The sequence below is a fragment of the Brugia malayi genome, assembly GCF_000002995.4.
Source record: "Brugia malayi strain FR3 genome assembly, contig: Bm_v4_Chr2_contig_001, whole genome shotgun sequence".
NCBI lineage: Eukaryota > Metazoa > Nematoda > Chromadorea > Rhabditida > Onchocercidae > Brugia > Brugia malayi.
In genome coordinates this window covers 8,084,757-8,110,863 of record NW_025062476.1, presented here as the reverse complement: position 1 = coordinate 8,110,863, position 26,107 = coordinate 8,084,757, and the positions used below count along the sequence as shown (strand labels likewise).

Below are 26,107 nucleotides of genomic sequence, written 5' to 3'. Positions count from 1 at the left end.
AAAATTACTATTCGATGAGAGTAGTTCATAATGTATTACTGTTTAATTTGTAACATCTAAAAATATAGATTTTATTTTTCTCAAAATTTTGGTGTGAATGTGTCTATTAATAAAAGATTTATCGAAAAGTGTCACTTACTTTTTTTTGGTCTTACATCTGTTGATTTATTTTCACTCGTATCAATTGGAATCACAGGCAGTGTTGTCCATAGATCAGTTTATGCTTTTGGTTAATATCTCAATCTTATTTCTCCATCTTTTAATATCCTTACATCTATAATCATGCCTACGTCGTAACTATTTTGAAGTCTAATGAGGAATAGATGAGTAGCAAATATTAAATAGGCGTTTTCTAGTTTTAAAAAAAAATACAGTTTACCTGGTAATTACTTCTTTAACATGTGAGGTTTTGCACATGAATTGATACCTGGTCCTTGCTTTTATGTAGTAGCAGTGAATTTATCTGACTTGTAGAAGTTATTGAGAATTCAGGATGTTGTATTGATTCTTGTTATTTAAATGAATCTATAAGCTTTTGGATGTTTGTCAATTTATGCGTGAATACTCGTAGGGCTGAATTAAAGTTATTCAACAAACAAAGCGGAAGAAAATGTTATATCTGGAGGATTTTCTGGAATGTAAGTTGCGTACTTGGAATTTGAATTTCATCTTACTAGAAGTAGTGTAATTGGTGGTTCAGTTTCTTTATTACAGTACTTGATCAATTACCTGGTGAGTTGAGGGACAGAAGCACTGAAGTTCGAATGTTGGACCTGCAAGCGCAGCGTAAGTGACCAATAAATTCATTCTTTACTTTTTATATATGCATTTCTAAATGATACCAAAGCCACTGATATATTGTTCTTGGTAAGATAATGTGTCATATATATATATATATAAGGTTGTGAGATTTATTGAACTATATTGCTTCTCAGAAATCCAAACTAGTATTTGAAAAGTACATTTTATTCACAGCTGATGTCTGACATTTATTTTCTGAACTGCAACGGGAACATAGAAGGAATTCTGTAATATTTCAAATTCAGTTTTTAGAATTGCACGAGCGCGCCAATAAGGAAAGAGATGAATTCTTCTCTACAGGTGGTGCTCTTCCTCATGATGTTAAAGTAAAGCGCTACAATGAAATCTTAGAAGTGCGTTTTTAAATTACGTTTTGCATTTGGTTGTATTTTTAAATTTATAATTACTGTACTGGAATACTTAAAATACATCTTGGACTGAAGTTTATTTTGTTTTAGAGCAAGTCTCAGATCTGTTTCCAAAATGTTGTTAGTTTCTCTTACTGAAATTAATTTGAATTTAAATATCAACCGGCAGTTTCAATTTTTTTTGTAGCTCTATGCGCAAGCGAAAGCTCTTTCGGATGAAAAAGTGGCAATCTTGGATGTTTGCCATTCACTTTTGCTGAAATATAGCCAAAAGTTGAACAAAGAAATATTGCATTTCAAACTGGAACTTGAAGCTGATAATCCTGGCATTACTGAACAAATTGAAAGAAGTAAGCATTGAAGTTTTCGTTTGCTCGTGAATCTAATGTCCTTGACATATTTATTTTATGGAGCAGTTTTAATTTATGAGTCTTTTTCAAATATGCATTCCACTTCGCTTAGCATCTTAACTTTGTGTTCGTTTCTTCCCTTGTTTTCTTTAATGAGCGGTTGTTTATTTCAGAATTCAATGAGATAGAAAAAAATCTATTCCTTCAACGCAAAGAACGTAAGACTTCTGTTTCAAAAAATCTTTCAAAATGAACATTTTTCATGTTTGCAGGCAAATACTTTTGAGAAACAAATGCTTCAATCTTATTTTAGGAAGACGCAGATATCGGGAAGTCAATGTCAATCTTGCGAATATGATAAACGGCAACTCAAATCCTTTGTCGGAAACATCGATCACTGGTTTGTTCTCTTTTTAACTTAGCGAGTTTAAATTTCATGCGCAGACAAAGTTGATTTTAGGGCAGTTGAATGATACGTGTGAAATTGGATTGGATATGAGTACTCAGACTCAACAAACTGGAAGTCATTCATTACTTCCTGCAGCGGGGGCACGCGATGTTGAACCTGGACCAAGTTGTAGTCGAGCTAACAATTCTATTAGTGATCGTGATTCTGATTTGCCCCCGCTGAAGGTAATCGTGGTGAGTTGAATAGAATAAATCCTGTTTGATACACTTGTCTACTTGCTCTCATAACCTTCATAAAGATTTTGAGTTATCATAAAGAATTTATATTGTATTACTCAATGAATTTAGATGTTGAGTTTGGAGGTTTTAGGAGCAAGTAACCGAATTTATACGTTGTTAATACTTCTATACATCCACTTTTAGCTTTACTGTTTATAGTTAATTTTGAATGGGAGTGGAAACATTTGTTTTACAGATGGTCACATTCAGTAACAATAGTAGTATTTTATTGATATCTGTGCTGTATTGATTACTTTAATGTTTATTCTTGAATGTTTACATCCATGATTGTCGTATCAGGTGGATAAAGAAGCTCTAAAACGAGTTGGAGATGAATTTAGAACTAAGAATTGGTATCTTGGATTTTGTATTGTGTTTCTTAGATTCTTGTAATCAATTTCTGTGTATTGTGAACAAGAAACATTTCTTCAACAAAATAAAAACTATATTTGAAGTTTTTAATTTGTTCAAAATTTTGTGGTATTAAACAGATGACAAAATTATAGTTCAAATATTGCGATTTCATTGGATATCTCATCATCTTGCTTCCTTATTGATTTGCAAACTGTAAAGCTGCTGAACACGCTAACAATTTACTTTCCTTAGTATGATGAATGATTTAAGTAAATTGTATGCATTAATAAAATCTCATTTTACAGAGACGCTCACTTGTCACTCCTCAAAAAATGATCGGTATCAATAACGTTCATTCGCCTGCTGCAGTACATGCTCAGTCTATAGCAGGCAGCACTTGTGATCGTGGTTGGTTATCTAAATTGTCGAAACGTCATTTATTTTCATCTTAGAACTGATATTATATGTTATGAGTTTTAGAGCTATAATGAGTTTTGATCGAAAATCTCTATGATGTTTTCTATTAAGTTGGGCTTTCACCACTTCATATTTCTTACCGCTAAAAGTTTTCAAAGTCTTGCATATCTAAAAAAAAAATTTCATAGGTGATGATTGGAACAGTCCAAGTCAAACTCCATCTACTTCTTCGCAAGTACAGTTCTCAGTGCATCCTCCGAAAAGTTCAAATGTTAGTTTCAGAGAAATTAGTGATTTCACAAACTGTGTTTTTAATAAATTCTTTGATTTTAATTTGGATAAAAATGTTTTGAAAAAAGGGTTCATCTTGTAGTCACGTAATATTATTGTGCCTTCTTTACTTGATTGTTCCTAAAAAAGATTCTTTAGTTCCTTCTATCTTTTCTGTATTTTTTAATCTCTTCTTTTTTAGGTGATAGATACTTGTGATTTTTCATACTTATTAGGAAGTTGATAAAAGAAGGAATGAAGTGCAACACATCTCATATAATTATCTAATATTTTTGCAGGTTAAACTTAGGTTTAGTTAGATCTGATTGATCATTAATACTTCCGATTTCATGAAGTGTGCGCGCTTCACTCTAAGTAAGTCATAATACTTAAGTTGCAAGATGAGAAACTCATATAGATTGAACAAGGTTCCTTTTTTTCGTTATTAGCTTTCTTCTGGTTATTTTTCCTCTTTATTCTTATCAGTTTGGAATTATAATAATTCATATGGTTGAATTATGGGATGATTTTTTGCTGCGAAATTTGCTTTATGTTAGTCTTTAAAATGTCAACCATTATAAAATTAAACAAATACAAAATATCGTTTTAGCCAAGTGTCTTTACCGCAACATCTGGACTTGCTTCAGGACAATCAATGATGTCACTTGCCGTTCAGGAAAGTCGACACGGCCGTCCAAGAAAGTAGCTTTTTTTGCTGTATTAATTGTCATGGTACGCTTATACCTATAATCTTTAAAAACTGTCTTCGTGTTTTCATGTCATTATTCTTGATTCATCGATTTTTTCTAAAGCAATGGATATTTATACTTTAGGTTAACATCTAGAGCTCAAGAAATGCTATACACTATGCAACGCCATGAACGTCGTGCAACAAGTCTTACTTCTTGTTCACCCGAACTAATGCAAGGAAGCGACGATGAATCTGATTCAGACCGACGCGTATGGTGTTTCTGTCGCGAAATAAGTTTCCATTTTTTTTTGAATATAAGTATAAATTAAGGAGAAAACTTCTAAATTGCTACTTTTGCAGGAAAATTATGATCTGCACCCCTTACAATGGCATGGAGTAGTAAATGGTTGTCTGAATCTTTATAAAATTTGAATTTTTATGAGGAATTGCGAATTTTTTTTTTGTTGGGAAGGATAAAGATAGCAAAAAATAAATAAAATAAAAATAAAATCTACTGCATAATAGGTTTTAAATAAAAAATTTCCTTTTTAAGAAATGGTTTTTTGGTACCTCTTATGCGATTATTTTTTCGTATGCCCTTTTATTTGTAGATTCTATAAAATTGCTACTTACCACCTTTTTTTACTGAACATTTTTTATGGTGTGAAAGTCAAGGATTCTTAGGCAAGGTGTGCTATAGATTGAGGTGAGGAAATTTGAAGAAGTTTCATAGTATATACATTGGAAATAGCATTTAGTTCTTAGTTTCTTTTTTTGCAGTTTAAATATGTGTACAGGTTAAATGAGAAGTAAATTGTATCCATGGATAAATTTTCCAAATCTTGCTGTCTCTATCTGTATTCCCTCTGCATTTTTTGCACACAATTTTTGACTCAACGTTGTCTGAAACTATTTCCTTTTGTTGTTCTTCTTTCATTTATTGTTTTTACTTTGTTATTTTACTTGTTATTTTACTCTTATTGTGGGTAAATGTTATTTTACTCTGTTATATTATTGGTGAGCGTTTTTATGTGTAATTCATTTGACTCCCTTAGTTACATTAACACAGTACTGCTATGTATATATAGCTCGTTATCATCATGTTACTTAGGTTAGAGTAGTGTCCAGAGCATAAATGAGTACTGGATGTTCTTTCAATAAGTTTTAATGAGCGTTGGTAGCTTTGCAAAGCGATATTTTATGTGAGATTTCTTATGATAAGCACAATTTATAATTGTACTCTAATGGATTCTTTTTGTTGATTATTTGATTTTTAGAAAGGGTATGGTTCGATGGTCGCTTGTGATGATCCAGAATGTCGTTATGAGTGGTTTCATTATGGCTGTGTTAACGTCATCGAAAAACCCAAAGGAAAATGGTACTGCCCGGAATGTGCACCAAAACATTCGGGGTCTGAAATGACTGCTATAAGCAAAATATAAACAGTATTTTTTCAGTCTACATTTTGTAAAATTATTTCGAGAGCTATCTATTTGTTCAGTTTTAGGAACTGTTATTCTGAAATACGATCGTCTGTGCTTCTTTTAATAAACTTATAAAAATTGATATTTTAGTAGTTGTGAGCAATTTCAATCAACTTTATCAATTTTAGATGGAATTCACAAATATTCCTTGTCGGATCTAAGATATTCACGAGTAGAGTCTTGCTTTGTGCACTGTTATCGGGTTATAAATTTATCGTTTATTATTGATGTTTTATAGCATAAGTTCTTTTTATTGATCTTTATGATACATCATCTGTTGTTCTCCCAACTGCCTCATCAGTTATTTATTTTATTGATAAGCTTTGTCAGGCACAAAATCCCGACACCAAACCTCGGATAATTTTGTGTTTGTTACTTCTAGTGTTTTCCATCGCAATATATTGAAACTATCAATTTTTGCATCGCCTAGTGCAATTCCAAGAATTTTAAGAGTAAGCTTTTAATTGCGATTTATTTCATTTCGCCTTCACGAGACATCAATCTGGGATTTTCATTTTCTGAATATGTTTTACTTCAGTATTCCGGTTTTTCCATTGACTCTGAGAGCAAAGTTAGCAATGTATGTGAAGTAATGTTAGTTGTGGTTCAAAATATTGTGTCATATTTGTTAACCAAGGAACATTTTTTTTTGTATTTCGATACTCCTCGAGACTTTCCAAAAATACTATGAAAGGTTGGAAGTGCATAATCTTTTTGTCTCTTCAGTTTTGCAAAAAATACATGGAAATGAATTAAACATGACTGAGGGTGACAAAATTAAACATCTATTTATTGAAATAATAATTTGTCGAGATTTTCTACTGATGAATATAAGTTGCCTTTTAAAAACAAACAAGTACAAATGTTTATTTTTTTTTCATTTATCATTTATCAAGTGGTTGCTTTTATGATGGGTGGTGGAGAAAATGTTACTGGGGTATTTCTGACGTTAACAGAGCTTTAATGCTATAAAATTAGGCCATGGACAATAAACATTTGTGTGAAAAGCATGAAATGTGATTTTCTCTTTCAGGTAATTAGATACGTAACGAGAGATGACTTGTTTGACTTGAATACGACAGTAATTTTTTTCTTTATTTCATTATGGAGCATATCAAATAGATCGAGATTTTAAGATATTCCGAGAAGGAAAAATGCCAATACGGTTTTTACCTCATCACAAATTATCATAAAGTTTAATCATTCAGAGCTTTGAGATAAAATTTTTGTGATGCTGGCCTTATTTGTAATATTACAATACTTACTTTCTAACGTGATAGAAGCAATTGTCAACTAGAGGAATTTTTCCAAACAATAAAAAGCTTTATAACTTCATTGACCAATTTCAACCTCATTTCATATTTTGAAATTATTTCTAATAAAAGTTCATTTGTATTTTAGATTATAATACCATTGAATGCATACATTCTGAAAATGATTGGCAAATTAGATTCAGTGGACGTAAATTTCAGCTCCATTAATCCTATCAATTTGCTTTTGGTGAGTACCAACTAATGCTATATTCCAAATAAAAGTATAAAGAAAAGCATGACATGAAAGAAATTCACTTGTTTTATTCATTTTTCGAAACAGGAATGAGGAGCGCCCATTTCTTCTATCAACTATGCAAGTTAAGTTATTGGAATATGAATAAAATTACAGACTCTAAACAAAACAAAACCAGAAATGATACATTTCAATCGATTTTCTGAAGCTAGCACACCAGTATGGTTCCAGGTGCTTTATCTAATTTTCTTGTAGTGATTTAAATAAGATATTTTGCTTGCTTACATTTATACTTGCACATTAACGTACTCCAAATCATTTTAGTTCCACTCAGCCATTAAGTTATTGGCACTCTTCATCATTTTATACTTGGTTTTACATGTTGTACTGATGGCATTTATCATATGTGAAAGGATTTGGCGTCATTGGCGTGACATGCTGGGGACGTGGCGAGAGAAAGCAATTACTAAAGCAGAGTTTCATGTAATATGTTTCCAATTATGAAAGCATTTTCTAAATTAAAGTCAATGTAAATTAACTTTATAGACAATTGCCGAAAAAATACAACAAATACGCGGACTGCAGGCTTTAAGAGTAGCAAATGAAGGTGAACGGAAATTGTTCAGTCAGGTGAAAATATTTCGCAAGAAAACCCTTCGCAATGCATAAGAACATTCTGGATCCGGAACGTGGCTCTTTTTCAGAACATTCCGGATCCGGAACATGGCTCTTTTCTCTATCCATGGAATTTTTTCTTGATTTCCGATCGAAATAGTCCTGATCTATTTTAAGTATTTACAGTTTTCACTTTAAGATTTTTGAATTTGAAATTAGTTGCGCTTAAATTTTATTTAACGTTAGTTCAGTTTCACAATTACTCAGAATGAATAATAAATACGGACCCAAATAAGGATATAGTTTCTAACTGATCTGAAAAACAATAGATATGATTCCCGTTGCACATAGCAATGCTGTTACACATAATAACGAATGCTCTCTAGATTTGGAATGAGCTTCGCGATAAATATCAGCCAAGTCGAGGAGATAAAGTTGAAGTTCTTTTCCCAAATGATTTCAATGACAAGAATGTACCACAAAACATTAAACCATAGGTATTTAAAGTTTAAAAAATCAGGAAATCAAAAGCTGAGAATTTTTCATAGAATTTGTAACATTCTTGACATAATCAGAATTTTTTTAGAATTTATGCAACATCTATTATGACAGAATAAAAATTTCTGCTTTGTGCAATTTACAATACTTTCGTTCATTCAGAAAATCTTAACTAAAACTGCATCCAGTAACTTCAGAATGAATTTTATGAGGCGGAATTTGTCATTAACAACAATACAAAGAGAAGTAGAATGGACATGTCTACATATGGTATTGAGCGAGTGATAAAAATGTATTCTATTCAGGCAGCAAGTGATAGCATTTATCGGTTCTTTATTTCATCTTTTATCATTTCATTTTTCTATAAAAACTCGCCTTTTTTGCCACTTATCTCTTTCACTTAATTGACCCTTCCATTGACCAAATGTTGTTTCGTCTCTATCACATTAGTAACGTGACACCTCTTTGCTCTTTTCACGCTATTTACGTTTTATGATTTAACAACAGTAAATAAAGACAAGGCTTGGCATACAACATCAAATAGGCGAGTAGCTGGAGATTTGCAAGGTCATTCAGGCACGTGGGATTAGCTTTTTGCATACCGTGTCCTCTGGACGAAACTTGGGGAGTTGCATGATATATGGGGTGCAGCTTGCTGTGTGCAACGTAGGCTGAGGTAGGGTGAGACAGATGGGAGTTGTCATGCCATCGTGCACTCGTATGCCTATTTGTCGTTATCCACTTCCCTGTCTTTGATAGCTGACACAGTCTCTTATTTTCATTCTTTTCTTTACCTAGCATGTAATGACTTCTTCACATCCACGTCATTCCACTGCATTCTCATTCTTAAGTCTTAAATCTTGCCATCGAGGCATTTGGAATTCGACGAACGAATAAAACAAAGCACACATATTTTATCTCTGACTTTGATTATCGAAGTTCGAATCATTTCGTCTCAGTAAAGATAGCTTCATCGCTAAAGAGACAGAGCCGTATGGTGACGCTTGCTGCGAGAAAGTGCTAATATCCAAATAGATGCCAGTTTCTTGTTTCATACACTGCTATATGCTACATGATATTTAGGAATAAACGATACAGCTTATGCAATTTCGATTTACTGAGGAAGCTGAAAATAAAAAATGAATGTCTTTCGAGATGGCTGGTTTACGGAATTACCACCGTCATTAAAAAATGACGATCCAGAAAGTATGCTTCAGGATTTGTATTGGGCAATATATGTGATATTTGGAAATATATATATATATATATATTTAATATTTCGCACTTCAGGTTGCAGAGTTACTCTTCCTCATATAGTTAAACATTGAAAACATTGTAAGGATTATTTGTATCTGTTTTAATTGATTTTAATTTTTAGATTTGTTATTTAGATGTTAGTTGAAATTCTGATAAAATCACTATGACAACACTTGTTCACTTTTTTTGATTATTTAATTATGCACAGTGTCATAATGTTTTATATTTTTAAAACGAAATTAGTGGCGAACAAAGACGATGATTTGGACAGTTTTGATAACCATATTTGGTCTGGGCAAGCATTCTCATTGAAGGTTGATAAAGTGCTTGCTCATGAAAGAAGCAAATATCAGGATATCTTAATTTTTAAAAGGTTAACGAATTTTCTTGGCTTCAGTTTCCGTTACATTGTTTTCAGATTTATTTACTTTCGTCATATTAATGAATGACTGATATAAAGTTTTATACTTATAGCAGCACACATGGTAACGTGTTAGTGCTTGATGGCGTAATTCAATGTACAGAGCACGACGAATTCGCTTATCAAGAAATGGTTACTCATTTAGCATTGTTTTCTCATCCAATGCCTCGGAAAGTACGCATTTCTTGATTGCTGATTTTAATTTTTTTTTAATTGGTTTTACTTTTAAATTTAAATATGCATTGTTTTTCTTCTTTCTAAATAGAACACAGCGTGTAACAATACATTGTTTGTGTAACCTAAAAATATTAGTTTTCTTTTCTCATTAATTTTTTTCTCTTCTTAATTGGGTATTAAATGTCTGATCGTTTATTACTTTTAATTCATTTTGACATCAAAGTAGTTTCCCTCAAAAATTTGAGCAGTTCTCTTTTTTGGTTAAAAGTTCTGCCACTATTTTACTATTGTACCTACTTATTTTCAGTTATTTATATGCTGTCGTTCACTTGATTTTTGTTAGGTATTAGTTATTGGTGGTGGCGATGGTGCTGTTTTGAGAGAAGTGCTGAAACATGAATGTGTAGAATCAGTAACCATATGTGAAATTGATGAAACAGTAATCAATCTTTCAAAGAAATTTCTCCCTCATATGTCTCTCGCATTTAGTAGTTCGAAATTAAAACTTGCTGTCCAAGATGGATTTGATTTCTTAAAGGTAAGTTTATTATTTTTTTATTGAAAAGAGAATTCTCGAAAGATTGTCCTTCCAAATTTCTTCAGTTTTCATTATTATTTAAAGTTTAAAGTCTCCTTAGTCGTTAAAATTTTTAAGTACTGATAGGGAATTCCTTTATAACTCAATTTCGAAATACTTCTGTGCTCTACATTGCTTGCTTTGCTGCTTTCCACTGTTCTGCTAAGAGTTTGCTTTAGGAACACAAAGGAGAATTTGATGTGATCATAACCGATTCATCTGACCCAATTGGACCAGCAAAGAAGCTTTTCAGTAAAACTTATTACGATTTAATCAAAGAAGCGCTAACGGAAAAAGGAGTGCTTTCTTCTCAAGGTTCGTTTTTTAATCGAATCACCATGAGTTATAAACAGTTTTGACAAACAAGCACTTTTTGTTTTTTTTGCTCTGAGTATTGTTGTATATTAATTTTGAATTGATCAACAAACGGTAGTGCGGTTGGATAAATGATGTCTTACAATTTCTGTGATTGTTGATAGCGGTTCCATGAATTTTGATCCATGCAAAATAATAGACCAATTGTTTATTTTTATAAGTATGATGAATTAATCTAGCGGAAAACTTTGATGAATTGGAAAAATTCATTAACAAAATAAAACCTCAAAGCCATCTCGATTATTCTTCTGATTTCTCCCATTCATCTGCACTGAAAACTCGTGACAAAAGTTCAAATCCTTTTCAATCTATTCTAGGTGAATGTCCTTGGCTTGACATGAAGTTGATTAAAAACGTCATTAAACATGTGTCAACTTTATATCCTCGTGTAGCTTATGCAGTTGGGTTTGTACCTACATATCCCTCTGGGCAAATGGGTTATTTGTTATGCAGCAAAGATGAGGTTAGTACTATTTAAAAGTATAATGTTACGGTGCCGCAGAAAAGGGAGATGGATTTTGTAAATTTATATCGTTTGTTAAAATTCTTTGCGTCATTTATCATATGTAATGAAGCCAATTTAACTATTTTAGAAGCATGATCTTACGATACCACAAAAAATGTTATCAGAATCTGAAGTCAGGCGGATGAATTTGAAATATTATAATTCAGATATACATCGTTCAGCTTTTATACTTCCTCAGTTCATAAAAGAAGTAATTGCTTTCATCCCTTCTTTTTTGAGCTTTTAGTTTCTAATTTAATTCATCATAATTGTCTGCTCTTGGATATAAGACAGTGGAAGTAGGGAACATCAGAAAACATCAGTTCTGATGTTATGCAAAAAGGTTTCTCGAGTTGGGAACTTTACTCCATTCAGGATTTACTATCCTTGCACTTCAATTTCTTTTGAAGTTTTGAAATATATTCCTATATATTTTTTATACATTTGGAATACATAATATTTAATTCTTTCAGAACATTTTTTCAGGCTTTATGTGTGTAACCGAAGATAATTCCCTCCCAACACCGGCTAATCTTCAGATTTTGTTATTTCTTTCCTCATTTATATTGAAATAGATGATAAGCAGCAAAAATCAAATGAATGTATTGATTTTTTTTTCGATTTATTAACGTTATTTAACTATTAATTTAATCCTATTCAGTTTCGCTAACTTTCAGTTCTGTTCTGAAGAAAAAATCTCAACAAGCTAGACTTGTTCTCTCTGAATCACTTTTCTGTTGCATCCCTTTTTTCAAGCTTATGCATGAATTAAACGTAATTTCAAGCTGTCTTATTTTTAACTTTACTTTGTTGTACAGCGACTAATTTGACTGAAATAACCTTTTGAAATAAGTTCATTATAGTAAGGTGTTTGTGCTGATTCATCTAATGATAATGCAAGTACTGAAATTGGCACATAGATAAAAGATACCTAAAGTTCTAGCTTATTTTCGTATGAGGAAAGGTCATGTTTTTTGATAGCTAAGAGATAAAATAGAGAACCTCACAATCCTGTTATATGTTTGAATTTGTTAAAAAGTCATTTGGAAAATGTTTAGCAAAGGGACGTCACTTTGGAACGCTTGGATTAGAATTTTAATGAGAATCCACAGAATGTCCGGCGTGCTTAAATATACATAGTCGAGAAATTCGAAAGTAATGATTTTGAGGATTTCCGTGCTTATAAACCGCTGACAGAACAGCTAAACTTGTTGCAAGAAGTGACATGCGAAATGAGCCACATATGCTATCAAATACAGTCTTACAGCCTAAGACAATCAAATCAGAATGTTTGCTTTCCAAGTAGACTAATGTGGTCGTTTCACATGAAAATTTCACATTGATTTGAATTGATTGAGATTGAAATCGCAATTTGAATTGATGTAAGTACTACAAAATTAAAACTCGAAAATTAGGTAATAACTATAATCTTGATTTGCAATGAAATTGCAGTTTAAAACAGTCTCATCCTCCATGTAAAGATGTTAATGGCAATGGTGCCTGCGATAAGTTGATGATAAATGGCACATTGTAAATGAACAATAAAGAATTCGCCTGATCGCCTGATGGAATGGATTTATTCAGTTCGTTTGTTGATAGAATTGTTGTGTGCAAGTTAACGCATGCTTCTGGTTTGGCTAGAGCGTTGTGCGGATAAATGACAAGTTTTAATCGGAATGACTTGTCATTGATCTAGACACTGAATTGAATTGCTATTGGCCATTCCCATCGCAGCCACTGTCATATTTATGCTTTCTATTACTGCCATCATAACCATTATTTTATTAATGATTTCATTACAAATACCACTGGTTATTGATGAGACCACCACTGATAAAATTCCCGAACTCACAACCTGAGTTCCTCGAAAACTTCCGCAACATATAAAAATGATAGCAAAAGACAGATAAAAGAAGTGCAGTCGGTCATATCTATTTACAACTTTTCGCAAATAATGTCAAGGACTTCAGATATTTGTTTAACCTTGCAATCAGTTCATCTCTGTTACAATAACAATCACAAATGTAGCTTTGAACCATCAACAGATAACAAATTTCGCAGTCACTTGCTTGCTTCCCAATTTTAGCTGACTTTCGAAATCGGAACCTCAATTACTCGATTATGATGTCTCTTATATTCCTTGTAACGTTCCTGCTCGGTCTCGTTTTTGGCTTTTTTAGTTTAGTGGTTTCGGGTATATAGCACTACCCTCTCTTCGATACTGAGTGGAAGGAACTTAATGCCTTGCTTAATTGAAATAATGGAAACCCTGGACACTAAAGCTGAAGTTCCTCCATGTGAGACCGTGTAGCTTGAGAAGAAATGGCAACAAACAATACACCGGTAGTACTGGGCATTTATACTAGGTGTCATATGCGAAACACTTCTGCTTAGCGTAATGGAAATGTATTAGAGTGTAAAAAATGTAAGAAAACCAAAAAATATATACGGATAATAAATGAAGCAAAGAATAAAAAGTTCTTCAAATAAGATAAAAGAAGACTTGTTTACATCACGGGTGTTAAATAAAGTAATAAGGACAAAGGCAGATGATGTTTTATCTCATGGAAAACATATGAAAAATAAAGCAGTCAGAAAATCTCGGTAAGATACTATCAGATTTATGCAAATAAGCCACTCACTCCTTTCAATAAGAAACACATGAAACAAGCTGAAATGCTTTACTTAAAAAGTATCGAAAATTAGGACAGTTTTAATGTCTATTGCAATGTCTAATTCAGGAAGCCTGAATATGAAACAACAGTCACGTTTGAATGGATGAAGACAAACGAATACAGTCGAGTTTTCAGAAAAACCACTGAGGAACACGTGACGAATGGAGCCAACTAAGAAAGAAAATACCGCCCAATATTTATTTCACATTTAATGCTAACAGGATATCAGAGCGGGTTAAAACATATATCTTAATCCCCGAACAGCTAAAAATTAGTAAAACATACCTATATGCATTGTTGGTCTCTAAATAATTCAGATATTTTCAACACCACAGTTATGAATATTAAAATCTTACAAAGTACAGTAAAAGGATCTGAATTTGAGCAGATAGTGCTCTAAATTTCAACATAAGAGATGAGCGCATATAAAAGTAGAAAAAATTACCTTTATATGGATTCACTATGAGGATAAGCTTGCTAAGTTCATATTAAATAAATTTATAAACAAATACGAGGTATTGATTTCCTTAGGATCTTAAAGCACTTCATTTTTAAAAAAAATTTCTAGATTTACACTCAAAAACATCTGATATAAATTTGCAAACAACTTAACTTTCCTCTGAAAGTTAGCTTTTCCTCAAAGTGGTAAAGTAAAAAGAACTGAGCACAAAAAAAATACGTCCGTCACCCGACGATGAAATTGAAATTTATCTGAAATCATCAATACATGCAAAAAAGCTGATAAAAAAGTTTCAACTTTGCTATCGTAACTGAGGATATTTTTTCGTATGTAAACTTAATTTTACGAATTCATCATATGCAGAATTCTCCAAAGGAGACTCTTTCTAAGAAAAAAGGAACCATGCAAACATCAAACGAAAGAACAGAGACAGCGATAAACTTAAAACTGCATACAATTAGTCATCCTGAAACTCCAAAATAGAATGAGTGACAAAGGATCCAGACCTTCACGAAATTTTCTCAGCATTTCAGAAGCTCAAATATATGATAAAATTTTCCTAGACTGTTTTGATAGTGTCAATTATGAGTCTAAAATTGAACGATTATGAATCTAGAAATCTAACTGACTCACTTCCGTATATCGAAAAGATTTATTAATTGAAAAACTCATCATTAAATGGATCATTGTTGGAAGTGGTTGAAACAATCAAAGGAGCAGATCGGGTGGGTATACATGGTGCCCGTGGCGAACCCGTCATTACCGCTGTTGCTCCTGTTATCGTTGCATTCGCTGTCATCGCGTCCATCGATACTTTTTTCGGTGGAATCACTAGTTCGCTAAATGGATTTTTTTTCAATTCCGAACTGGAAACGAGTGTATCCATATCAACTAGTTTATTGAACGCTTCTTCCAAGGTTGATACCCTCTTCTTTTCTGTCCATTTAGAAAGCATTCTGAAATTCAATACCTAAGTTGTATAAGTTGTAATTACAATAAGATATAACTGAAATTCGAAACTTATTCAAACTAACAAAAATTTTAAAAGCGAAAAGAATTTAACAAGAAGGTCTGCATCAGACAAACCAGAGACTGAATTCACTACGAATGTCACTCTCTAAAAGGAATTTAGGTGAAGCATTTTACTGTGGTTGAGAAAGAGAGAAATCAACATATGAACCGAGGCAGAAAAGAAAACCTTGAATCAGTGCCTGTTGGCGGTATGGTATTTTCATTTATTGACCAAGAAACTGCCATAGGAAGATGATAAGATGTAGAACTTTTCAGGACTTGTTGAGCTTGATGTGTATCAAATGGATCAAGTTCTATCCTCGCCACAGTGGTACTCTGCACTGATGAGGCAAATGGATTTGTTTCCTGCAAAAAATACATTCCATCAATATATAAAACAATAGTTTATTAAAAGTTACCATAAAAATAGTCTAGCAATTATAAAAATACGCTGTAGTTTTTAAGCTACTAGAAATTATTCCATTAATAAACAAACTAAAAATATGTTGTAGTCTTTGAGCTACTAGAAATTATTTCATTAATAAACAAACTGTTGGTGACTGCATTATACCATAAATATGACAGAGCCAATTCAGTCATGCTTTAGCAATCTTGTTTCGTTGTCTCCCACTTTAAAACTTTTATCAACGTATTTGAAATAATATATCCTACATAATTCTGTCACCATAGCGATATAAAAACAAACAAACCGAGAAAGCAACTGAACGACCGTTTGTAGAGGATGTAAATGCATTAGGATACGACAATAAAGTTGTTAATGGCTGTGCTGAAGGAGAAGATGGCTGCTGGGTATCAGAAGCATTTAGTGGAATATTTCCAAGTGGCCGAATTATAGGAAGAGACCGGGGATTGAAACTATCATCAAAAGGATCTGATGAATTTTTCAGAGCAAATGATGATACAGGCGGTGGTGGTAATGGTGCAACAGTTCCAGTTGATGGTGAGAAAAAAGGTGTTGATGGCTGCAAGTCAGTGAATACATCATTGGTGGGCCAAGAATCCTCTGCGAATGTCGGAATATTCTGCAGTTGATTATAACCTTGCTCAATGTTATGAAGCTCAGATTCCAAGTCTAACAAATCTGCTACCGCAACACCATTATCTATCTTCACACCGTCTATCGTTTTCGATTCCTGCAGAATTAATCATAGGCATATCTCCCTAATGAGTTCGTAATATTACCGTATAACAAAACATTACAATTCTATCTTACAGCTTACTTCAACTGATTCATCTCCACCATTATAAGCAACTTTTGAAATCTTAATAATTAAAAAACATAAACAAATCACGTTTCAAATTGAGCAGCAATTTGTTCAACAAAAATTTTCTTGATAAAAACAAATATCCTTTTGTTAGACTATTAAGGTTTCGAAGCATTTCTTGATGTTATAAGTAAATCTTTTAAGTTTAACAAACCCGTTTCTGCTGCTCTTCCTGTTTCTGTTTCACTTCAGCAAGATGAGCTTTCTTCATTTCAAAAACTATTTGGAACATATCACGAATTGATAAAACTGCACGATCAGCTGTTTGAGTCGTCTTAATTCCTGTAAGATTTTTTAATAGTTCATGTAGATGTAAAACGATTTTCAATCATTTTCCAAACTTCATGTCCTTTAAAACTTGTTTCAAATTTTCAGACCGCACAATGAACGAATATTAGTAGGAGTAGCAATTTCGCATTCTACCAATAAGAAAAAAACAGAGAATTTCAGTATCATTCACTTTTTCAGATTCTTTTTGATCTCTCTGAAATATTTAGTGTTGCTAGCAGAAATCCAATCCGCTAAAATCTAATTTATAATGGCAGGCAACTAACCGTAAAATTTATATTTGTTATCTGAACAACTATAAATAAAGCCGAATGCACGTGCATCTGTTGTATCCCGTGCTATGAACGAGATCCGTGAAACGGGAAAATTGTGCAAAACTGTCTGGAAATATTTATATTCATAGTAATCCAGAGAATAATTAAAACTCTTCATAAATCATGAAGTTATGACCACTATGAAGCTATGATCAACGATTAGAAGATTGACCTTTTGAGAAATTACCGGTTAAAGCTATTATTTATTACTAGATGGCATCAACTTACCAAACTGCTCTAATCCCGGTCGAATTAAGAAAACTTTTATTAATAAAATTTTGGTTCTTTTAAAGAGAAGATTAACAGTAAAGCCATATCAATATTTAAATATCATATCAAAATAGGGATTTAAGAATTAATTCTCCATTGCACTACTGTCTCCAATAGCACAACTTTTATAATCTAAGTGCTACTTAAAAAACTCCCACAAAATCATTTTAATGACAAAAAGTTGTATTAAAAAAAAACGCTTATTGAAGATTTCCTTATTGAATAGTCTAGAAATTACTTACTTGAGTTTTTTCATCTTTAACTTTGAGGCCTTCGATTGATATATTCAGAATAATTCGTTGTTTATGATGCCCCGCACTTTTGACAGCTGCTTTCGCAAGTCTCATCGCTTCGGCGCACATTGCGTCACCTCGAGCCTCATCAACGTCTCGAACACCGATTAACTTACCTTTGAAATCTATCCCATTCCCTTGAAATCGAAATGGATCGTTACTGGATAATGCTGGAAAATTTTTTGGGCATTGGAAACAAGTAAGTAAAGAACAAATCTATGTATTTTGGTGCAAGTAACTTGAAAGAAAAAATTTTACTTTCTTACATTTATAATCAGACTATATTAATAAAATTTAAGTTTGTGGAGTGAAGTGGTTTCAAATACTTAACCTGAATAAGAAAGAAACAACTGAAATGCATCGTTTTATAGAAAAAAGCGCTCCAACTAAAATGAAGCTTGAGCAATAACTATTTGAAGAAAAGGAACTAGCTTTAAAGTAGTTTCATTCTAGTAAAAGTCGACATTTACTGACCTAACCCAAGACTTTTCCAGATTCGAGCTCTGTTAGCTTGCTAACGGAATCTAGTCTCTCTCCATCATAAAGATTGATCAGGACTTGTTGTCTTCCGATCAGCCCCAGTCTTCTAATCCCTTGTTATGATTAGTCAAAAGCTTTAAAGGATAAGATCAAGTCACCGAGAAGTGCTAATGCTATTGTACAAACAAACCCAGGCAGAAATGAGCCGAGTAAATGGAATCTTGTAGAAGGACAATGACCCTCTCGTATTATATGAAACGACACATCAGTACAAACACAATTTGGTTATGTCCAAAACATGTGTCAAAAAAGCATTTGGGATTTACGCACCATTCAAGCAATGAATGTCCTGCGATGGACAGCTCACGTGATCACGCATCGAAAACACGCAGATATTTACTGACAAAATGGAACTATTGGTAGCGAAAAGAGAAAATATGAATAATGGAAAAGACCTTTGCACTTGGTGGATGACCGTTTCAGCATCGCCAGTCTTGCCCTCGGCGAGTTCGCTCTGCCACTTGACGACGATCCATGTTGCTGTTGCTGTTGCTGATGTCCCGGTGCACCCGCAACTGCAGCTGCAGTGTTGCCGACACCGCTAGCCATCGTGCCGTCCTGCACTCCCTCTTCCACGCCAAGTTGCTCCTCCCTAAGACGACGTTGTTGCTGGAAGCCGACCATTGCGTCTTTCTTTGGTTGTTCTCTTCTCGCGTTCTCTCTTCGTTCCTGTATTCTCTCGCTTTGTAACTCACAGGTCTGCAGCAACAGTTTCAAAGTTTAGTGAAAATGAAAATCATATTTCGCAAAAGTAAATATAAATGTTAAGGTTATATGTTCATCTTTCATTTCTTCGCCTCTCTGAAAAGCCTAAGCTCTCTGTCCTCAGATTCCTAAATTCGAACTTGAAATATTTAACTTCGCAGTTTCGTAGTTATAAATTAATTTAACAACAATTTGTACATAATACATACGACACAACTGCGTCTGACACAGAAAGATTATGATGGCAAACGTTAATTACAAAGAAACAAATGTCTGAAGGGATAGCGTAACGGTATCTCTGCCCGATTTAACACTTTCTGACCATTCCTTGAACTCCGAGCCGTATTTGAATAAATCCTCCCTTTCCGTCCACTGAGAGTTTATCTTGCCCGAATCATTCATTTCTTTCGCCACTATTTATTTTATTTAACTTAATGTGTATTTTATTTATTTCATTCTAATTTTCATATATATATTTCATTTATTTCACTCCAGTTTTCTTGTTCAAAAATGCTTTTCTAGTACTAGTCAGACATAAATGATTGTTAAATACTGAACAGTGAAACAGTCTTCGTTACAAGCCCAACAGATGAAGAAATGAAAAAAAAAAATCAACTTTAAAGAACTTCCATTGATGTTCTTTTTCCCACACTTATTTCTTGCTGACAGGTGATAGCATTCGAAGAAACTCCATCGATACTATAATTTCCACTGATCAGGGGATTAAAGTCCGCTGTAAACTAGACTCTTTCATCAGATTTGCGTTTCCACCATTTTTTTTTTTTTTTTTTTATTGCAATTGCTTTGTTCATTGCAATTCCCTTTCATTCTCCAAAGAATTGTTACCACAATCGACACCAATGTCGAGAATTAAATGCGACTTTTGCAAATTTAGTATGTAATGTACCAGCGTCCCTAACAATTTAAAAACGATGCATTTGCCTTAACTAAAACACTGTTAACGTCAGCATGCGAAAGACAAAGCCACTCAAAATGTTTATGTTATGAAGGGATTCTTGTAGTACATCAAGAAAAAATGTATTCTTTCCTATGCTCCCAATCCCAATCACCGGTACGGATTAAATAAAAATCTCTTATGTTTATTTTTCCCCAACTATGAATAATTATGTCATTAGCAATATAATAATTACTGTATATCTACCTCGGTCCACACGGTGAAAAGTAAAATTTCAACAATGAGCGAAGTATCATAAGAAATGTACAAATTTTTTATTAAGCCTATTTCACTAATCTACTGAGAATGGTGAGAAATTTATGAAAACACTGTTAAGAAGTAAAATCGAAATTTTTATGAGGTAAAACCAGAAAGGTACATACGCTGTTTTCATGCTGATTTCAAAATTAAGTACATTGTTCTTATTTTTTAATTTTATTCTGGAAGCCAGAATAAAATTAAAAAATAAATTCAATCTTGCACAGAATAATACAATAAATTTCTCAATGATTTGCTTCTCTTTTCATTTCCCACTAAAAACCAATAGAGAAATTCAGATCAGAAATCAACAATAAAGTATCTAATTTGAATAAAGAATTCTAAAAATACCAGTTAAAAAAAATATACATATAAAGACACTATGACAACTGATAATAACAAACACTGATTCAGCAAATGGATATGATTGAGGACACTTATGATGCCGAAAACGGGAATCCATTTCGTGAAAACACTGTAAAAGGTCAACGTGCCAATTACTGCAAAGAGAAGGGGAGCAGATTTGCACTCATTCAGAAGGTTAAAAAGTACCTGATATTGTTGAGCAATGTTTTCAATGATGCATTTGATATTGCGATATGGCTGAGACTACTCAAAAATAAAGGAAATGTTTCTGATTCTAACGGTAAGACTCAAGCATAAATGATTATACTACTATTTGATTTTAATTGCCGGAAAGATTCACTTCATTACACATTTATCCATTCGAATACACCATTAAGCTACAAAAACAAATTAACCAAAGTTATATTTGTCGCATGATTGTCGAAAAACAATTTTGACAAGGTCCTGTGGAATTTTTAACAATTTTTCCATGCTTTTCTTCATTAAAATGAAGCTTTACTAGAAATCTTAAACAGCAATTCTGGCAATGAATAATCGAGCATTTGTAATCGAGCATTTACGATTTCTACGCTTTGTTTGAAATCAAATTATCATACAACTGAAAAACTGATGTCCGAATTGTTTCAACAAGCATTAATTTTAACATTTTACATATGCAAGCAGATAAGTGAAACAGATAAGTTTACGTCAGATTTTCTGGCAGAATTGAATCGATCAAAAGGTTTCAAAGCGCATCTCTCAATGATGACTAAGTGAATTATTGATGTCAACAAGGTCAACAAATTTCGTTCCAAAAATTTAGAATTTTCTCTATATATCAGCTTACTAAAATAGGTTATATGAATAAAAAAAAGTGCATGAAATGCCTGCCAATTGTCTAATTGCCGCTTTTTTAATGTAAAGGAAATTTGTACCAGTTATCGGAAAAAACGAAATAATTTTACAATATGTAAGTAATTTTGTTTTATCTGAATATTCCTTAGACAAACATAAAACTCTTAGTTTTATTTTTCATTTGTTCAGCTTTTATCTAAGCTTATCTACACTGTCTAGGAAACTACAATCTGTTGACAAAGAATATGTGTTTTGCTTAACTTGCTCTCAATTTTATGTTAAGATCTTTTAGTACGACAACCAAACTTATATTCGACTGTCAAAATTAACTTTCATTGTTATACTAATCCTACTTGTAACCTACTTGCAATATCGAAATATTGTAGACGTCTTTCATTCTTACAAGCAACTGACGTAACAAAGCAATACTGCTTCCACTTCATAAAGTAAAGATTACTTAAGAGCGAGAATCACTCAAATTACTGTAATCCAATATCATCTATATAAGAAGTTAAAACCATTGTCTGGGATTAATCTCTAGCAATAGTAAGTTTCAACTCTTTCTACACCCTACCAACTTCAATTAAATGAGAATCTGAAGACAATCCTAATCAAAGCTTAGCACAATTGATTGACTAATTGTAATATTACCGAATAATCCTTATAACGTCAATCAATAAATGTTTATTCCGAGTAATTTGCTTACATAAACAAATAAACAATAAGGACTTCATCGTCAATCAAACAAAACTAAAATTCCCGACAGGATTGTAGATTCGAAAGGAAAACGATATAAAAAGGGAAAATGGGATGAATTAAAGAGTGAGACAGTAAAAAACATCCTTGAGATGAGAAAAGGAATCTGAAATGTTAAACAGATAAGAAATGAGAAAAGGAGAATGAAAGAGAGAGAGAGAGAGGGAGGGAAAAGTTCCGTCACTCTATTTCTGCTGTAACTAATAACAATCCTTCCTCTCCTTTGAATTCCATCAACTCACTAATAAACAGTGATTGCCGAATATACGAAATCTTTCAATTTAATAAATTTACTATGGACTACCGAGATTTCCCATCTCCATTTGAGATGAAATCCTTGTTTTACTTCAACTGATTATAATTATCCTTACTATGATTATAAAGAGAATACACCAAAATTTTCTTTTTAGAATTATCTAAATGAATAGCAGAACAATCGTACCAATCAACTGTGTGCAAAAATCCTGTCCATAATATTTAAATACTTTACAAATTATATCAAACAACAGTGATAACATCAGAAATGATAGTTCGAAACAGGTTTTGCAAAGCAGCGATTTATGGTAATAAAATTCCCTTCTTCATGAACAGAAATATTTAAGCCTATGAACAACTAACATCATACAACACAGTTTTCAGCTAATTCTCTCCTCTCCCTTCTAATAGCTAATTAATATTCGAAAGAAAAACTATTAAAATTCCATACAAACAGAAAAGAATAAAACTATTGGAAGTATGAAATATGCAAAAGAAACAATCAAGCTGGATGTCTCTAAAACTTTTATCGAAAATTTTGAAAAATTCAAGTAAATACTTGGACTCAATTTTGTCAGTACGAAGAAGTCATTACATTCGAAGGAAAAAAAGACGGATTTTCTTGGTAAATGGATGATGAAAAAGACAAAAAGTAATGCCTCGACCAGAGCAGAAACCGGTCCCTCCATCCATCAGACAGACATATTCCTGCAGCCATCTCATCGAATTTCAACACGATACGCCGAAACAAATGCACACAGTAACAAATGAAGTGAGCTGCTTATTTGTGAAAGAGAACAAAACAAAGATGAACACCAAGGTACCAAGGAGCGGTAGGGGACTATACATGTCTTAATTTACCACAAATTGCTTAACTCACCGCTAGTTTACAAAGCAAGCACTAAAAGCACCAAGATAATTTAGCAAAAATATCCGAAGAATAACTACGCACGGCAAGCACGTAATAAGCTCACTGATGATAATAGTCACAGGTAAAGAGTGTAGTATATATATTTCACTTATATGCTTAGCTTTTAGTTTAATTTTGCACTTGTCTACTAATTTAGTTCCTAGTCCAATAACTAGAAAATGCTTGAAGACAAGAAATCGTTTTATGGATAGGTCGCAACTCTTTAAATTGGAATTTAAGAAAGATCTGATAAAAATTGATGTTAACAACCTAGTATTAATATCATTAACTTTAGAAATTTGAGCTTTTTCTCATATATTTTTACTTTTTCTGTATGCCTTTGTTTGTGCACTGTTTTCACATGTACACATATATTATGAATAGAAAGAATGGAAGAAATAAAAGGAAAATATGAGTAATACCTAAAGTAGTGAAATGTAATGTGTGGAAGGATGAACTCAGAATCCAAAAAAAAAAAAACTCTAATAATTTAAGCTATGGCTGATATGAAATGTTGTTCGGACATTATTCCGCTTTATAAAGGGCCCTTAATAGTCACATGAAAATTCAATCTCAACAATTCAAAATAAAAAAAAAAAGCAGAGTAGTTGCAAACTAAATTACTTGGAGATTATCAGTTATGTTTCAGTGTATGAAACTGAAAAGCAGGAAAGCCAAGACTCGACAGCGTTAAAAAAAGAACAAATGAAACATGACAGGAAAACAAATAAACAACGTTTAATAGTTGAAAAAGCGTCAATAGCTGGCTATTAGACCAGGAGCACTGGTCAGGTTAACAGCGCTGTTTCAAATTTAGTATGCTCTTTCTTGGTTTCTGTCACAAAATATCTAGCCCATGATGAATCAATTAAATAAGCTGTACTTCGAGAGCGTGCCCAAAGGCTAAAAAAGCTAAACCAGGTTTTTCATGTCTTATGACACTGAAAAAGACATTATTTCACTCTTAATGTAACTTGGGAAATGTATTCGATTGATCATAATGATTTCAAAAACAAATGTAAATTACAACAATCCTACTTAGTTTCAAGATAAAGTTATCTTGGGTAAATACAGAACATGGGCTGATATGATAACTGATTTACTGATAGATTTTCTACTAATTTTACACCAACTTAAATCAGATACAAACGGAGCAACTGTAAGTTTTCAAAATAGAATCACAATCCACGCTGAATGCATGAATACTTTTAGCACTTGCACAGAATAGCAAATAGCAAGTTTTCATTTTTTTCCATTTACAAAAATTAAAGACAAATAGTTGGGGGTGAAAGATTCTAAGTGACCAAAGCTGGGGACGTCTTGCTTCAAGTCATACAAATCGATCTGCAGTTTCCAAAATCGATTGAAGATGGTTGGCTGATTGATTGGCGAGTTGTAGCGGATGAAAAGAATGCGATAAATTTGGGAGGGAACTTTGAGAAAAGTGAAACGCGATTCCGATTGCGGGTGGAGGATGGATGGAAGAAAGAAGTCGCCAAATCATCGTATGTGATACAGATGGTTGAGATGATTGTAGAGAGAGAAGGATAACAAATGGATGGAATCATACCAGTGCATGTCCAGAATTAACGATCGTAATGATGATGACAGCATCGATGGCGAATTTAAACACGCCATTCGAGCTCTTCGGTTAAGCGGTCGAACGGATAGAATAGTGAACAATGAACTGATTTGGCAAACGGGGAACAACAGAGGAACTAATTGATTGATGAGATTAACGTAGTGAAGCGTTTATTTTATGCATACCAGTTTGCAGGTTCATCCTTTCTTGAAAATTCAGTAGAAAAAAAGGACTGAAAATTTTATAAGGTACTAGAATATTTTGAAGATTGAACAAACATAGACTTTCGCCTATTATAAGAAAGATCACATCGACAGTGAAATCCAGGTACGGAGGTTAAAATGTGATGAATGTAAATTTCGAAGAACAACATGGAAAATCTATTAAAGTGCTTGAAAATTTTTGTATTTTCGCTACAAAACTTAACAGAGACAATTTTCTTATGGTAATAATGAAATGAGAAGAGGATATAAATTTAGTGATATATGACAAATTAGTTGTAAGAAGAACATCAAAATGATAAATTTGTTCAAAGGAGGATTGTAGAAAAGTAAAGCTGAATTCACGTGTGCGTTTGCTAAGAAGCTACATGGATATGAAGTAAGCGATATTTTAGAAAACTTGTAAAATAGGACGTGTTCCATAGTTTTTTGACATATTTTGACAAATTTCCAGCCAAATTCAAGCAGATTTTCTTTTCAGCGCCATGCTTTTTCTCTCGAAACTAAAGGGAATCATCAAATTGTGGATTTTGGCATACTTATTTCTGATCTACACATGGCATTGTACTAAGCTTTGTTTTGGTTACCAACACTTCTTGTAACAAGATATTATGCGAAGTTTCCTTTCGGACCTTAGTGTAATAGAAAGTTGTCATTTAAACATACGAAAGTCATATGTAGTAAGCGTTAACCTATGATGCGCTTAAAAAAAAAAAAACTATCCAGATCCATTTTTCTTGAATTCCACAAAAAGCCGTGTTTAATGTATTATTGA

At 32.8% G+C, this 26,107-nt stretch overlaps 5 protein-coding genes across 8 annotated transcripts; 4 read left to right on the top strand and 1 right to left on the bottom strand.

Annotated features, from left to right (window-relative positions):
- Nucleotides 1–610: 610 nt before the first annotated feature.
- Bma-ing-3 (Uncharacterized protein) lies at nt 611–5,380 on the top strand (the record flags this gene model as incomplete). Its single annotated transcript, XM_043078868.1, has 12 exons — nt 611–638; nt 715–786; nt 1,054–1,154; nt 1,357–1,519; nt 1,693–1,737; nt 1,833–1,919; nt 1,980–2,161; nt 2,866–2,968; nt 3,166–3,248; nt 3,858–3,949; nt 4,081–4,232; nt 5,220–5,380. 12 exons carry the CDS (start codon nt 611–613, stop codon nt 5,378–5,380), a joined length of 1,269 nt encoding a protein of 422 aa, XP_042934802.1.
- Nucleotides 5,381–6,431: 1,051 nt separating this feature from the next.
- On the top strand, nt 6,432–8,040 carry Bm731 (Uncharacterized protein; the record flags this gene model as incomplete). 2 transcript variants are annotated; one of them, XM_043078866.1, is made up of 6 exons in its annotated part: nt 6,432–6,503; nt 6,824–6,922; nt 7,085–7,159; nt 7,253–7,411; nt 7,475–7,558; nt 7,930–8,040. In XM_043078866.1, 6 exons carry the CDS (start codon nt 6,432–6,434, stop codon nt 8,038–8,040), a joined length of 600 nt encoding a protein of 199 aa, XP_042934800.1. The 2 variants fall into 2 exon arrangements, with proteins under 2 accessions (XP_042934800.1, XP_042934801.1); XM_043078867.1 differs by lacking the exon at nt 7,475–7,558.
- Nucleotides 8,041–9,180: 1,140 nt separating this feature from the next.
- On the top strand, nt 9,181–11,854 carry Bma-spds-1 (Uncharacterized protein; the record flags this gene model as incomplete). 2 transcript variants are annotated; one of them, XM_001900230.2, is made up of 8 exons in its annotated part: nt 9,181–9,247; nt 9,542–9,671; nt 9,773–9,893; nt 10,240–10,434; nt 10,653–10,788; nt 11,166–11,311; nt 11,442–11,564; nt 11,840–11,854. In XM_001900230.2, 8 exons carry the CDS (start codon nt 9,181–9,183, stop codon nt 11,852–11,854), a joined length of 933 nt encoding a protein of 310 aa, XP_001900265.2. The 2 variants fall into 2 exon arrangements, with proteins under 2 accessions (XP_001900265.2, XP_042934799.1); XM_043078865.1 differs by lacking the exon at nt 9,181–9,247 and having other exon boundaries at nt 9,499–9,671.
- A 3,289-nt stretch (nt 11,855–15,143) lies between these two features.
- Bma-dab-1 (Uncharacterized protein) lies at nt 15,144–19,114 on the bottom strand (the record flags this gene model as incomplete). 2 transcript variants are annotated; one of them, XM_001900231.2, is made up of 7 exons in its annotated part: nt 15,144–15,444; nt 15,687–15,865; nt 16,210–16,653; nt 16,940–17,067; nt 17,340–17,454; nt 17,900–18,120; nt 18,886–19,114. In XM_001900231.2, the coding sequence occupies 7 exons, from the start codon at nt 19,112–19,114 to the stop codon at nt 15,144–15,146; spliced, it is 1,617 nt and encodes a 538-aa protein (XP_001900266.2). The 2 variants fall into 2 exon arrangements, with proteins under 2 accessions (XP_001900266.2, XP_042934798.1); XM_043078864.1 differs by lacking the exon at nt 18,886–19,114 and having other exon boundaries at nt 17,900–18,019.
- Nucleotides 19,115–20,825: 1,711 nt separating this feature from the next.
- Nucleotides 20,826–25,255, top strand: Bm10085 (Uncharacterized protein; the record flags this gene model as incomplete). Its single annotated transcript, XM_043078863.1, has 3 exons — nt 20,826–21,054; nt 24,899–25,034; nt 25,114–25,255. 3 exons carry the CDS (start codon nt 20,826–20,828, stop codon nt 25,253–25,255), a joined length of 507 nt encoding a protein of 168 aa, XP_042934797.1.
- Nucleotides 25,256–26,107: the final 852 nt, after the last annotated feature.